The sequence below is a fragment of the Sebastes umbrosus genome, chromosome 13 (assembly GCF_015220745.1).
Source record: "Sebastes umbrosus isolate fSebUmb1 chromosome 13, fSebUmb1.pri, whole genome shotgun sequence".
Classification (NCBI taxonomy): Eukaryota; Metazoa; Chordata; class Actinopteri; order Perciformes; family Sebastidae; genus Sebastes; species Sebastes umbrosus.
The window spans coordinates 19,202,144-19,215,156 of NC_051281.1; the positions used below are offsets into that span (position 1 = coordinate 19,202,144).

The window sequence follows — 13,013 nt, forward strand, 5'->3', positions numbered from 1 at the left end:
TGGTATTCATATATGCAAATCAGCCTTAAAGCACAAAGTCATAGAGATTGCCCCACTGACACCGCGAGCACACAGTGCAAGTTGCATCACTTCACAGTCTGTGTGTGTGCTGGAGCATGATAAACTCATGATACAGTGTGTTTTAATGTACTGGTCTAAAGCCCTACCATTCTAGTAAACTAATCTGTAGTTAATTTGTGGACAGTTTAAGACTGTTGATGAGCACTTAACCTGCCACCGCACCAAAAGCCGCACTGCAGCAGCTTCTCTTTCTCTCTCTCTCTCTCTTTAGCTGTCCTTCTATCCAATTTAACACTCTCTCTCTCCCCGTCTCTCGCCATCTCTTGCTTATTTTTCTTTCTCTTGCTCCCCCTGCTGTATCTGCATTTCCTCAGTTTTCCATTCCTATCTCCATCCTTCTGTTTTCTCCAATGACCTCCCTTGCTCTCTCTCTTAATCTCTCTCTCTGTTATATCTACAATATAAGGAGGCACAATTACTCCCACCCCCATCCTTTTTCCCCCCTTTTTGGCTGAGAAGGTAGAGGATAGTCCACAGAGGTGTTCATCCTTATGAGTCACTGCGTATGTGTGTGTGTATGTGTGATAGAAGGAGACCGGGAGGGGTGTGTGTGAGGAGGTGAAGAGCATTGCGTCATCGGGGGTGTGTTGAGCTGGAGGTGGGCTGAGCCGGCTGTCAGTCAGTGACGCGAGCGGAGCACGTGCGTCGGTCATGGCTGGTGTGCGGCGGTTATCTGGCTGTAGGCGAAGAGAGCTAGAAACAGCCGCAGCTCCCCTTGCCGACGGGTTGACGGAGGGAGTGAATGTCTGTGCGAGTGTGTGTGTGTGTGTGTGTGTGTGACTGTGTGTGAGTCTGGGTCTGTGTGCATGTAGATGCTGCATGAGCTGCAACCGGAGCTACTGCCGTTGCTGCTGCTGGTGAATAATGCAGACAGGGGAACGGAGTTTGGATAGCATGCAGGGAGCGAGATTAATAATGCATCCCGCCGGGTTACGAGCTCTGCATTAGTTAGTTCTGCTGGGACCTGTAGCTGCCTACTGTCTGCCTGCCTGCTTGACTTACTGACTCGCCGCCTACCTTTCTGCCTGCCTGCCAACCTTTCTACCTGACTGACGGACTGTCTGACTCAGTCAGAAAATGTCTCACTACCATTTCATCAAATGCTGTAAGTAGCCATTCACCATCTCTTTCTGTGCATGCAAGAGTGGGTGTGTGCCTGTTGTATCAGCACTTGCTATATATGCAGGGTGTCATTAAACTGTATGAGTTTACATGCTTAAGAATTCTGATCACCAGCTGCCGACACAGCAGCACAAGCTAAACTTCAAATGTGTCCCTTTGTTTGTGTGTGTGTGTGTGTGTGTGTGTGTGTGTGTGTGTGTGTGTGTGTGTGCACACGCAGTAAGTGGGTGTGTGAGCTTGCTGCAGAGAGCTGCTGCAGATGTGTGAAGTTGACCGGTGAATGCGGCAGGTGCTGGCAGAGGGACAGAAAGATGAAATGGAGCCATAAAGACACAGATCCCACGAGCGTCTGGCATATTCCTAACACAGTGACAGACTGACAGAGAGAGAAAGTCCTTTCAGAGAGAGAGAGAAGGACAGATGGAGAGAAACTGAGGGTGATTTAGAGGAGCGTTGCAGAGGAGAGGAGGGGAGGGAATGGCAGGATTGGGAAATGTGAAGGAGGTGAGGATGATATATGAGGAATGCGGCCAAGTGGTGCGAAGAATGATGAGCAGACTCAGGGAGGAATGAGGGAGAGTGATGCTGATGTTTGAAAGGTGATGGCAAGGAAGGAAGGAAGGAAGGAAGGAAGGAAGGAAAGAGGAGAAAAATGAGGTGATGCATGCTACCATAAAGTGTCTCTGAGAACCCTACCTGTCTCACCCCCAAATCTCTCCCTACTACATACATCTGTCTATATCCTGCACATTTATGGTGTCTGCAGTCTGTGGGTGTGTGTGTGTGTGTGTGTTCGTGCACATGTTTGTGTGCTATTTTCTAATTTACAAGCTCCTGCAGTGCTGCCAGTGTTATTAGCTGCAGCCAGCATGGGATGTTCCACATTCAATCAATAACTGATAGCCTGGTGATGGGATGGCAGGAGAAGAAAGCTACTGCTTTCTAATCCCTCCCTCTCTCTCTCTCTCTCTCTCTCTCTCTTTCTGTCTCTCCATTCACTCCATCTCTCTCAGATTCATTCAGCCCTGTTTCCCATTAGACTCAGCTATTCTGTCTTTCCCCTCTCTCATTCACATTTCATCTGTCATTCATCACACAGCAGCAAACGCCAGTGTTATTTTTATATGACTATTCCGAGCAGACAATATGTCATAGTTTTTTGCAAATGTTAAAATTAAGTAGGAATGTGTTGATGTGAATCTACACACTGCTTTCATTTGAAAAATGGAAATTCAAGTATTTATTGACCGAGGGTAAATTATTATTGATCTCTGCTGTCAGTGTTTGCCATATTTGATGTTTTCATCTGAAAACAGAACACAAAGAAAATGCTCTTGGGAATGCTCTGATACACCAACCAATAATTGTATATTAACAACACATTCAGCCACATTACATACAGCAACACACAGCCGGTTATGGCAAGTCATGAGGGACAGATTTTATAGTCGCAACATTTAGTGCCACGGGTGAACTGCTGTGTAGTTAACGTGAACCTTTTAGCACGCAGAGCATACATCATTATTTATTTAGACAAGTGCATTTGTTTCACTTAATGTTGATTTACGTCAGGGTCTTCAGCTGTTCTTGATCATTTTTTTTTAATCTAATGGATATCCATCTACTACATACTGTACTGTACATACCTAAATGTTTTGTGAGTGACTCATGTCCGCATCTATATGCCACGTTATGTGACGTCTGTCATGTGCAGGGAGTTTATGGGTTGATGTGACTGTAGCCTTGAATGCCTGTACAGTAGATGATATATGAGGTCTTACAGAGTGTGAAGGATATGGCCAAACCACGGAAGACTTGACCGTCACAAAGTCAAGGCAGAGATGGAGACATACAGTTCACCATATCCACATTGTGTGTGGTGAATCAGAAAGAGCTAGTGTGCTTTATGCATGTGCGTGCATGTAAGTACATATAGCCTAAACCTCCAGGAGTGGTGACTAGTTCTGCACTTGATACCCTGCAGTGAGCTACTGTCTGTGTCAGCAAACGATAGATCAGGGCAACATATATCAGTGCACCCTCTCTTATAGGTGTCATAGACGGAACACAGACCACAACTACTGCAAGTCACATATCAAAATGGGCTGAGTAGAAGAGAGTGGAAGAAAAAAAGGAGGCAATAACAGGGGAGTGAGGAAGCCGGACTGTGGAGAGATGGAGTGGTATGATATTGGAAAAGGCAGTAGGTTGTTTGTGTGTTTGTTTGTATGTGTGCGTTTGCTCAATGTGTGCAGCCAAGTCCCTAAAATAAAATACAGTTGAAGCAGACACCTGGCATGAACAGTATAATAATGACCCCCCCCCCCCTTGTCTGGAACCTGAACACAAAAGAACCTTTTTTACATGTCTAACCGGAGCAGATGGCACTGGTGTATTGTGCAGGAGGTGTGTGTATGTGTGGCAAACCGGCGTGGAGGGGGCAGGTGTTTGAATAAATGTGTAGATGTGAGGGAGGCAGCACCTCCATTTATCTGCCTGAATAGCTTTGTCTCTACCCGATAAGGATCTAGTCCAAACACACCTCCGCCCCTACAGAGGAGAAATGGCAGTCAACTGTATGAAGTAGACACAAAGTAGCAACAGTCCTCCAAAAAGAAAAGATTTAGCACTGTATTCCCCAATGATAGTATGTCAAATGCTATATCCCAAAAAATACCAGGATGTCCTACTGCATCCAGTCAGATTTTGCCAGCATGCTTTTTCTGGCTGTTCCGACCCACAATCCTCTGCGCTGCACATTGACTGAGCCACCTGCACAGACAGATGACAGCCTGATGACAGCTCATTGACAGATATCACATGCATGAGCAAGCCAAAGTTCAAGGCGCAATGTTATGACAAAGTAGTATCTTCCAGTTGTATGCGTCCTGCATGCAACGGTGCATACTTTGTAAGGGCAGCTGCAGTATGTACTAAAAGTAAAAAAAAGAAAAAGAAAAGTCTGCAATTTGGAACGCAGCCTCAGTGAAACTCATTCCGAGCCCACCGACAGCACAAGCACTGTACATCCTAATCATCCAAGCAGACCATAATAGGTTCAGCAGCTGCCTGGGATGAGATCTGTTTGGCTACGTTCCACCGAGAGAGATTATGCGGAGTCAGGAGAATCGCTGGGACAAGAGAGACAACACACAAAATGCTGTGATGTTTCTTTCAACTCACCCTGCAGCTAAATAGACAAATATGCTAAATGGCTGCCCACACAGACCTGCAAGCATACATACATGCATGCACACAAAACAATAACACATTTAAACACAGTTCTGCCTGGAGATGAAACTGACAGTGTTAGCATGTTTTATCACTTAGATATCATTGGCTCAGCATCAAAGTGTTTTAGAGTATATGGACTGCAGTGTGGTCACTGATTCACCGGATTATCTTCCTCACTCTGAGGATGGACAACTCGCCACTAGAGCGACTGAAAGTGAAAACAAATCATGCATGAATCAATTACTTTTACATTTCGTTTTTCTGACACTAAAGATCATTGTCCTTCTCTTTCTCTTTTTTGCTCACCAGGTTGTTTCCAGCTATGTAATGTCTTTCGTCAGAACATGGAGATAGACCAGTGTCTGCTGGAGTCTCTCCCCATTGGCCAGCGCCAGCGGCTGGTCAGGAGGATGCGCTGCGATCAAATACGGGCGTACTACGAGAGGGAAAAGAGCCTTCAGCGACAGCAAGGTGGAATCAAGGTTCGAGCGCCGCCCGGCCACCGCAAGAAGCACCGCGTCCGCTTCAGCCTCGCCGATGTCATACAGGATGCCATCATTCGCCATGACGACAAAGAAGGTGGGTGCATTTATGAGTAGGGGTGTCACAACTCTCCAAATCCACGATTCGATTTGACTTTTGATTTGACTTTCGATTTTAAGGCCACTATTCTATTCAATTTTCGATTTTAAACATGCCATCGTTGGACTATGGTGTCTTGATTTGTAAAGATCAACAGATCATTGGTTTGAGGTCATTTACACTTCTTTAAAAAGAGAACTGAACTCTTTTGAACTCTTTCTGAATTTTTATTTAGAAAGTGTTTCATAAATAAGACTACAACAGTCTACAATATAAAAAGCTGCATCTTTTCAATATTAGTATCTGTGTGATCTACCTCAGTACAGAATCATTACAAAAACAAAACATAAATCCTCCTGCAGTGCATTAAAAGTGTGCTGTAGTCTACAAAAATACTGTTTTGTTGTCATTTACTGTTGCGTTTGTTTCTGATGGCTGTTTGTCACTGAGGGTGGAGCTTTGGACACAGTCTGTGAGCGAAGCAGAGAGACGGCACTCTGCCATCCCGCTAGCTTGTTGCTTGTTGCAAAATCCACTGCTCTGATTCAACAATGTTGAGCTGAAAAAACACGCATGTAGGCTGTGGTGTTGTGTCTGGAGATGCAGTGACTTAATGTTAAACCAAGTAGGAGTAGAAGAGCTATGATGAGTAAGAAAACTGAATAACTCAATTTACCAAAATCCGCTAGCTGCTAGCCTAATTCATGCAGTGTAAAATGCCACAGGCATGCAGGAAGTGCCCTGAGTATTATAGCAACAGGGACAGCCCACATGCCTACCTAGTCCCGAGTGCTGGACTGAGTAGTTTAAGTTTGCTGTTTTGTGTTCCAAAATGCAAATGTTACTGTACTTTTGTTATTGTTTGTAATGTAATGTGTCATGGTGGCTTATGTTGGTAATTGTGATATGTTGCTGGTTTATCGTTGAGACGGATGTTACATCTCTTGAATATAGCTATAGTTTCTCTCCAGCGCCTGCAAGCAGGCAGGGTGGAGAAAAAAAAAAAATAATCGTCGATCCTATTTTTGGTCGAGATCGGAAGCTAATTTCGAAATCTTGACACCCCTATGTATGAGGGTGTATGTCTGTTTATGGTTTGGTGAAAAGGTTGTAGCGTGTGGATGTGTACAAAGTAAGTGGGCCAAAACAGTGCTTCTGACCGCCGGTCACACAATTTGTTCCGCTGGAAGCTGTCCACTCGACTGCGGAAAAGAGAGTGAAGCTTTTATCCAGATACAAACTGCTCTCAAGGACAAAAATATCTTTTGCAGAGATGATAACGTCCGCTGTTGAGAGCAAAACAGTGATTCCACAGAATGGCAGTCACTTTTCGTTGGACTCTAGGTAAAGAGTCTGCTCTGTTCAGCGGCAGTGATAAGGGGGGTTTGACATATTTTTCAATGATAAACAAATGCCAAAAGTAAAGGAAACATATAGCACAGCTTTTTGGTTGGTGGCTGGACCTGGCTTTTTCATGGTTTCATGTGTGTTTTCACATTTGTAACACAAACATAAAGTAATGCATCAAAACAAATATTATCATGTTGAAATATTAGCCCATGGATAATGCATACTGGGCATTGTTTCAACCATTCAGTTTATTTGTTTCAAACAAACGGTAGCTTGCTTACTTTGGGTGTACTTGGAATGATTTTGTTTTCTATAAATAAAGATGACATTGAAGATAATGCTAGTCAAAATACATGAACTGGAGCATTTATCTACTGTCAATTGGGCAAAAGAAGTATGAGAGCTTTCCTCGGGAACTCAGTAAATCATATCTCCCCTCAGGCCTCGGCTCTAAGCAGGACTGCAGCCTGCTTGTCTCACAGTAAAGACACACTCAAAGAACTCAGGCTGAGATCAGATGGTCAATGAACTCATAAGATTCAACAGGTCCTCACACTTTACTCTAAAGGGCATTGATTTTTTTTTGTCCAACCTCACCTTCTTTCTTTTTGGATATGCCAGTCATTTACCAGTCGTTTGCCCAGCTGTCCGGGTGTATCTGTGTCAGTCTTACCAGCAGTCTTTGCAGGTCACTGTGTTAATCTCTGCTCTCTGGCTGCCAATGAGGTTCAGCTGGGGTCTGTGTGAGAGCAGCTGGTGTGCCATTGCAACAGCCAGACTGAAACCAGGGTTCCTTGGCTTGGCATGAATTAGATCTGCTAACCCCTATGCCTATCGCCTACCTACCAACCACGCGCCGCCGCCATGGCACCGAACTGGTGCGAGGCTGACGTTTGCATTGATATGGCAAGGCCACCTGACGGCAGCCCCCCGCATGAGTGACAGATTCACTTCTAACAGACTCCTTGAGTCAAGGGACTGCTTGAAAGCTTTAGGATCCATTTATGTTCCCCTGTGTTGGCCTGTCTTGTTCTTCTGTCAGTAGTGCATTGCCTATCTCTTTGTGAGCGGATCTGTCCAAACTACTTTGAGGTTGTGGGGAGCAGCACTTGCTACATCTGGACGAATGTTCTCGAGCGTTCCTCAGTGGTCCTGGTTAGCTAAGTGCGAACAGTTTTTCTCACCATTGCTGCTTAAGTTAGCTCTCTTCTCCTTTTTTGTACAGTGATAAGATTTGCCTCAGGCTCGGACTTCCCCTAGAGTAATGTGAGAACATTTCTGAATCTGTTCCCCTTACTACAGAAGTATTTAAAGAGAGCAGGGATTGTGTAAACACACTTGTTGCAACGAGAGCCCAGGGGTTGATCTGGTGGGTAGCGGTAAAAGAATATTCATTGACAATGCGGAGATACCCCAGTGTGTTGCCTGGAAAGCAGACCTCAACAGAAATACTAAACAGGATATGTGAGTGCCGATTTCCTCTTTATGATGCAAGTAGTTTCATCATATCTCTATCAGATGATTTCTTGATTATTTTATGTTCCGAGTATTATCGTTAAAGGGATCCACACAATTTAAAGTGTGGAGTGTGAAATCAAACTGATGAACGCCTGTTAGCTGATATCTTTAACAATGCTGTTACCTTGAATGAACTGTGCACGTTTAAACTTAGCTTTCAATTATCACCACCAGCGTCCCCCAGATGGTGATGATCAAAGAAAAAATGGATGGAAAGACATTTTGGCGACTCATCGTTGTTTTTAAGAACTTGTGGGTGCGCAAGAGAGAAAGATTAGCCGAATAAGATCCAGAGAAAAGAAAACAAAGAGGCCGAGAGGGAAATAGAATGAGAGGGATTGAGGGAACCCTTGTTATGTCCTAATTAAAGCCTGTTTTCTGGGAAGCTGGCTTGAGAATTAGATTCATAGATAGTGCAGAGACTCAGTCTGCTGACAAGGCAGCCAGGTAATCGGAGATATATCACACACATATAGACACACAAGGATTTATTTTCTTATCGGATGTATTGTACAGGAAATAAGATGAATGAGATAAACAGAAGGAGGAGAACAAAGGAAAGATTGAAAATGAAAAAAATTGGAAAGCCAGAGAAATTGAAAGGCAGCAGAAAAGAAGCATCAGGTTAGGTAGGATATTGTAGGGTCAAGGTGATAAACTACCACGACCATACAGCCCTATAGGTAGATAGGAGCTCACTATATTCTCCATTCCTATCTTTCATATGCAAACATCTGGCTCACATGCGTTTTTGACATTTGGTGAAATTGCTTTTCCCAAACCAATCTCTTAACTTCATCAAAGCAAAACACAAGTGGAACGGCAGCAGCTGTTGCCTCGAAGCCACGGAACCAACAATCTATTTATATTATGTCTTCCCCTTTCAACTAGAATGATATTAAATATGACATTTTAGTGTCTGTGGTTCTTAATGATGATTCCTGGAAAAAAACACAATGTGAGAAATGTTCAGAGTAGATGTAAATTATTTATAAACAATCTTAAGATGGCGTGAAGTGGACCGCTACATCACATCATCTAGGAAGTAATTGTGATGTATGGTTTGAAATCTTTAGACACCAGCAGCACATTTGCAAAGGTTTTCTTGAGCAAAACACATAACCATCATCTAGTATGCTACTGTATATGTCTGCTCCAGTATTGCAGCCAGCTTGAATTTGCATCCTGATTCCTCCTGATGCATTTATCACATTTCAAATGTTGAATCGTCTGACATTGGTGTACTTGTTTCGTTGTATGTGTGTGTGTGGTTTTTTTTTAAGCCACACTTGCGCTTCGACTCCAGAGCATCCGTCAGCCCTACCATTATTGATCTGTGTGAATAGAATCATTCTGCAGGGACTCATAGACTCCAATTAGTTCTCCATAGTGAGGAAGTGAAGCAAGCAGAGGTAATAGTTTACAGGTAACAGCTCTCAGCCTTGCGTGGTGTTCTGGAGCACTGCTTTAGGCACAATTCATTAAACTGAATCACAACATTGTTATATATATATATATACATATAGGGAGGAAGGGAGACAGGGAAGAGGAGAGATGGAGAAATAGGTGAATATGGATGTTAGAGGAATACATTGATATTATGATGTTTCTCTGCGATAGAGCATGCTGGGATTAAAGGCCCGTCAAACACCTGTCATGTTTTTGACAGAACGGGGCCTAGGCCCACAGAGTTGGTAGAGAAAGATGTCATGATATCTTTTACTGGAATCCAATTTAAAACCACTCTCAGTCTGATACAGCAGGGATCCTTTTAATGTCAACTGCATCATCAGGATCAGGCAGCATATTGCAACCTTTCACTGGCAGTGGTGTTTATCTGAGCTTCTAATATTAAACCTTTGGTTCACTTGATGACACATCATGAGAGGGGGCTAAAGATGTCGGAGACGGTGATGTTGCGTCCAGCGTCTCTGACGCATTAAAATCCGAATGGACGCAGTACACTCGCTACCTATTTTTACCCTGATAATGCTACATTGTGAACAAGAAATCTGTGTCGAAATCATAGAAATAAACAAAGAAAACCTTGCTGTAAAAAAAACAAAAACGTCTTCCTTACCGTCTAAGCATCTATCTTGCACAGACGAGATCCCGTGTCCATAGTGTCACAGATTTGTGATATTGGGCTATATAAATAAAATTTACTTGACACAAACAAGCAATGACATTTTCCTAGTCAGTCTGTACGCTGGACAAAGAGTGTCCTTCCAGCATTGAGATATCCACCAGGTTACACAATGATTGCTGGCCTGAAAGGAACACTACAGCTACAGTACTACAGTACACCGCATCATGAGTAAAAATGGTTTTGTTGTGATTATTCTTAATCATGGGTGCTCTTAACACAGCGCTGTGAGTTAACATTTCTGAAAAGGTTTTGCAAATGTTATCTCGTGAAAATGCATTAACACCCCGGTGTGTTTGCTGTAAATGTAACACCTGCAATCCATAAAATCATCTCTCTCAAGTGGGCAGGAGACGCCTGTTCCATTCTACAGAACTCACCATAATATAATCTACATTTAGAGTTAAGCATTATTGGAAAACTCAACAAGTACCTTTTTTTCATCAGGATCAAAACCATGGAAAAATGTCAAAGCTCATTTCAGAAACATGGGGCAGTGAGGTGAGACGGTGCCTCTTGTGACTATGACTGTGTGATAAGGACCAAAGAGACAGGAGCATTTGTAAGGGTGAGGGATTTGAACAGAATCTCATATGGGGCTGCCAAGGAACGATGCTGTACACGGGGAGAATACGTCTGGTCGATAGATGAAGAAAATTGGCAATACTCCTGTAAGTGGCATATTATGGAGGATACATTACAGGGACTTTATTAAATTCATGGAATATCACGGTCTAGTGAGATGAAAAAGAGCCAAAGAATCAAAAAGAGAGGCTGAAATACAGTACATTTAATATTCTACTGTGTCTACAGAGCATGCTCATTCAGCATGTGCATAATATCTACTTCAACAAGTTCAAGTTCAACAACGAATAATATTGTTATCACTTACGTGACTTGCTGTGGAGGTCTGTGATATTATTTCTCAGCAGAGGAGGAAAAGTATATCTAAATGCCCTTTTCAGGAGAGGAGAAAGTGCCAGTGTGTTTTTTTAACTGCCAAGTGTACTTTGCAAATCTCTGTGTAGGCAAGAAGAGCGGTATTCAGGTATTACAATACACAAAGAGAGTCTGAATGACAGCATAGACTTCGAGGTGAGCCGGCGAGTCATTAGGGATCTGAAAAGCACTAATTCTCTCTTTTTTATTTGGTTTTGAGCTGTAGTTCGGCCGTCGTATGTCGCACGTCGATCAATCTATACCTTTATTTAGTTTTTCTCTCTCTCTCATCCTCTCATCTGCTCTCTATCTCTCTCTTTTCCCCTCTGCTACCACTTCTTATCTGGTTGCCATGGAAACTCCACATACGTCTCGAACAGCTGTTTTGCAATTTTCCACAAAATGACAGCCGACTTTGCTTCGCGCCCACTCTCCACTCCCCATATCAGCAGCCTCCTGATAGAGGGGTAACACACACACACACACACACACACAATGACACACACAGGCACACACTGCCAAGCCCAAAGCCTGATATCAGCATGTAATCAAACACCAACTGACATATAAAGATTTAACGTAGAGAGAAAATTACTGTTGTTGCTGTGGGACAAGCATAATATAGTTGTTCTCAAGATATACATCTCTATGATGACCAGTGTTCCTTTTCCCTTTCAACTACATTACAACAGAGACAAACTGTAAACCTGCAGCACCGCCTAAATACAGTGAACACTCCGTTGCTCTTAATTGGATCATTTTCCTCACGTATGTTCTTGGTTAATGCTACCTTTCGTAGTTTATCACTGAATAATATGTATTATATTTACAGAATACTGTATGTAGTGTATACTGTATGATACGAAACAGGGCTGTGCAATTAATCAAATTTCAATTATGATTTTGGCTTCCAATGATTATGAAAACAAGATAATTGTTTTAAACCTTAAAATGTAGGCTACAAAAATGTCTTGCTAATTGCATGGTGTTTCCAAACTCAGTGAGTAATTGTGTTAAATAATCGTGTTCTCAATACTGACCAAAATAAATGTGATTATGATTTATGCCAAAATCGAGCAGCCCTAATATGATAACACATATTTAACTGTAGAAATGCCGCAACAGCAGCCTGTCCTTGCTTTATAGTATTTATCAGCACAGCTGGATTTCACCTTAAGACAGTCAGATTGGTTGCCATTTCCAGCAGCTTTAGAGCTTCAAGACATGGAAGTCATTTGTATACATCCTGGTTTTGACTTGACATATGGCTTTCTCTCTCTCTCTCTCTCTCTCTCTCTCTCTCTCTCTGTCTCTCTGTGGTTAAAATCCTTTTGACTAATAGACTTGTTGGAATTATTGAGAGCTGATTTACACTTTCAAACCACGAGTTAAAGGATAGTTTCACATCTTGTCAAGCCTGTCTTGAAACATACTCGCATGCCCGCATTGAAACTGTTTTTGCTTGCTGTAATCATTCCTCCTATTCATACCGGCCTTAAAGAGATCCCGTCCCAAGGTGTTTCCATTGGAAGAGATGGAGGACAAATCCCACAGGCCTTGTTCTGTGCAAAATTATATTTCAAAGTGTATCTGTGAGCTTTAGGAAATCTGCCGAATTCATACTCCTTTTTGCTATGAAATTCCCTCTTTGTGTTTCGCAGGACAGTGTTTCTGTGCCGTGGAGGGCTACTAATACAAAGAGGGAATTCTGTACTAAAAAGACTGTAACTTTGGAAAATGTGTCTAAACAACGCTGAACTTTGGAGTGTATTTTTTGTTGATGGATTTCTATTCCATCTCTTTCATTGGAAGCACCTTATGAAGGGATATCTTGATGGCCAGTATGAACAGGAGGACTGATAACATCAAGTAAAACCTGTTTCAATGTTCATATAAACTACTGAATATTGTTTTAAGACACACATGAAAGTATTTGAACCTATCTTTTAAGTGACACTAGATTGAAATGTTTACCTATTATTATAGCTGGTGTACTCACTACTCACTTACAGTGGTTGGTTTAGACAAATCCGCCAATGGT

General features: G+C 42.6%; 1 protein-coding gene across 5 annotated transcripts in view; it reads left to right on the forward strand.

Annotated features, from left to right (window-relative positions):
• The window catches only part of myo16 (myosin XVI), a 118,038-nt gene that overhangs the window by 21,871 nt on the left and 83,154 nt on the right, over positions 1–13,013 (forward strand). For 2 of the 5 annotated variants that reach the window (XR_005209494.1, XM_037789274.1), the window contains exons 1-2: positions 690–1,186; positions 4,747–5,016. Coding sequence is in view for 4 of the 5 variants with exons in the window: in XM_037789274.1 (XP_037645202.1) it covers positions 1,159–1,186; positions 4,747–5,016 (298 nt within the window). In the remaining variant the exon portion in view is untranslated. Of the gene's footprint in view, positions 1–689; positions 1,187–1,423; positions 1,861–4,746; positions 5,017–13,013 lie in introns of those variants that run through there. The other 3 variants (XM_037789276.1, XM_037789277.1, XM_037789275.1) reach the window with 2 other exon arrangements.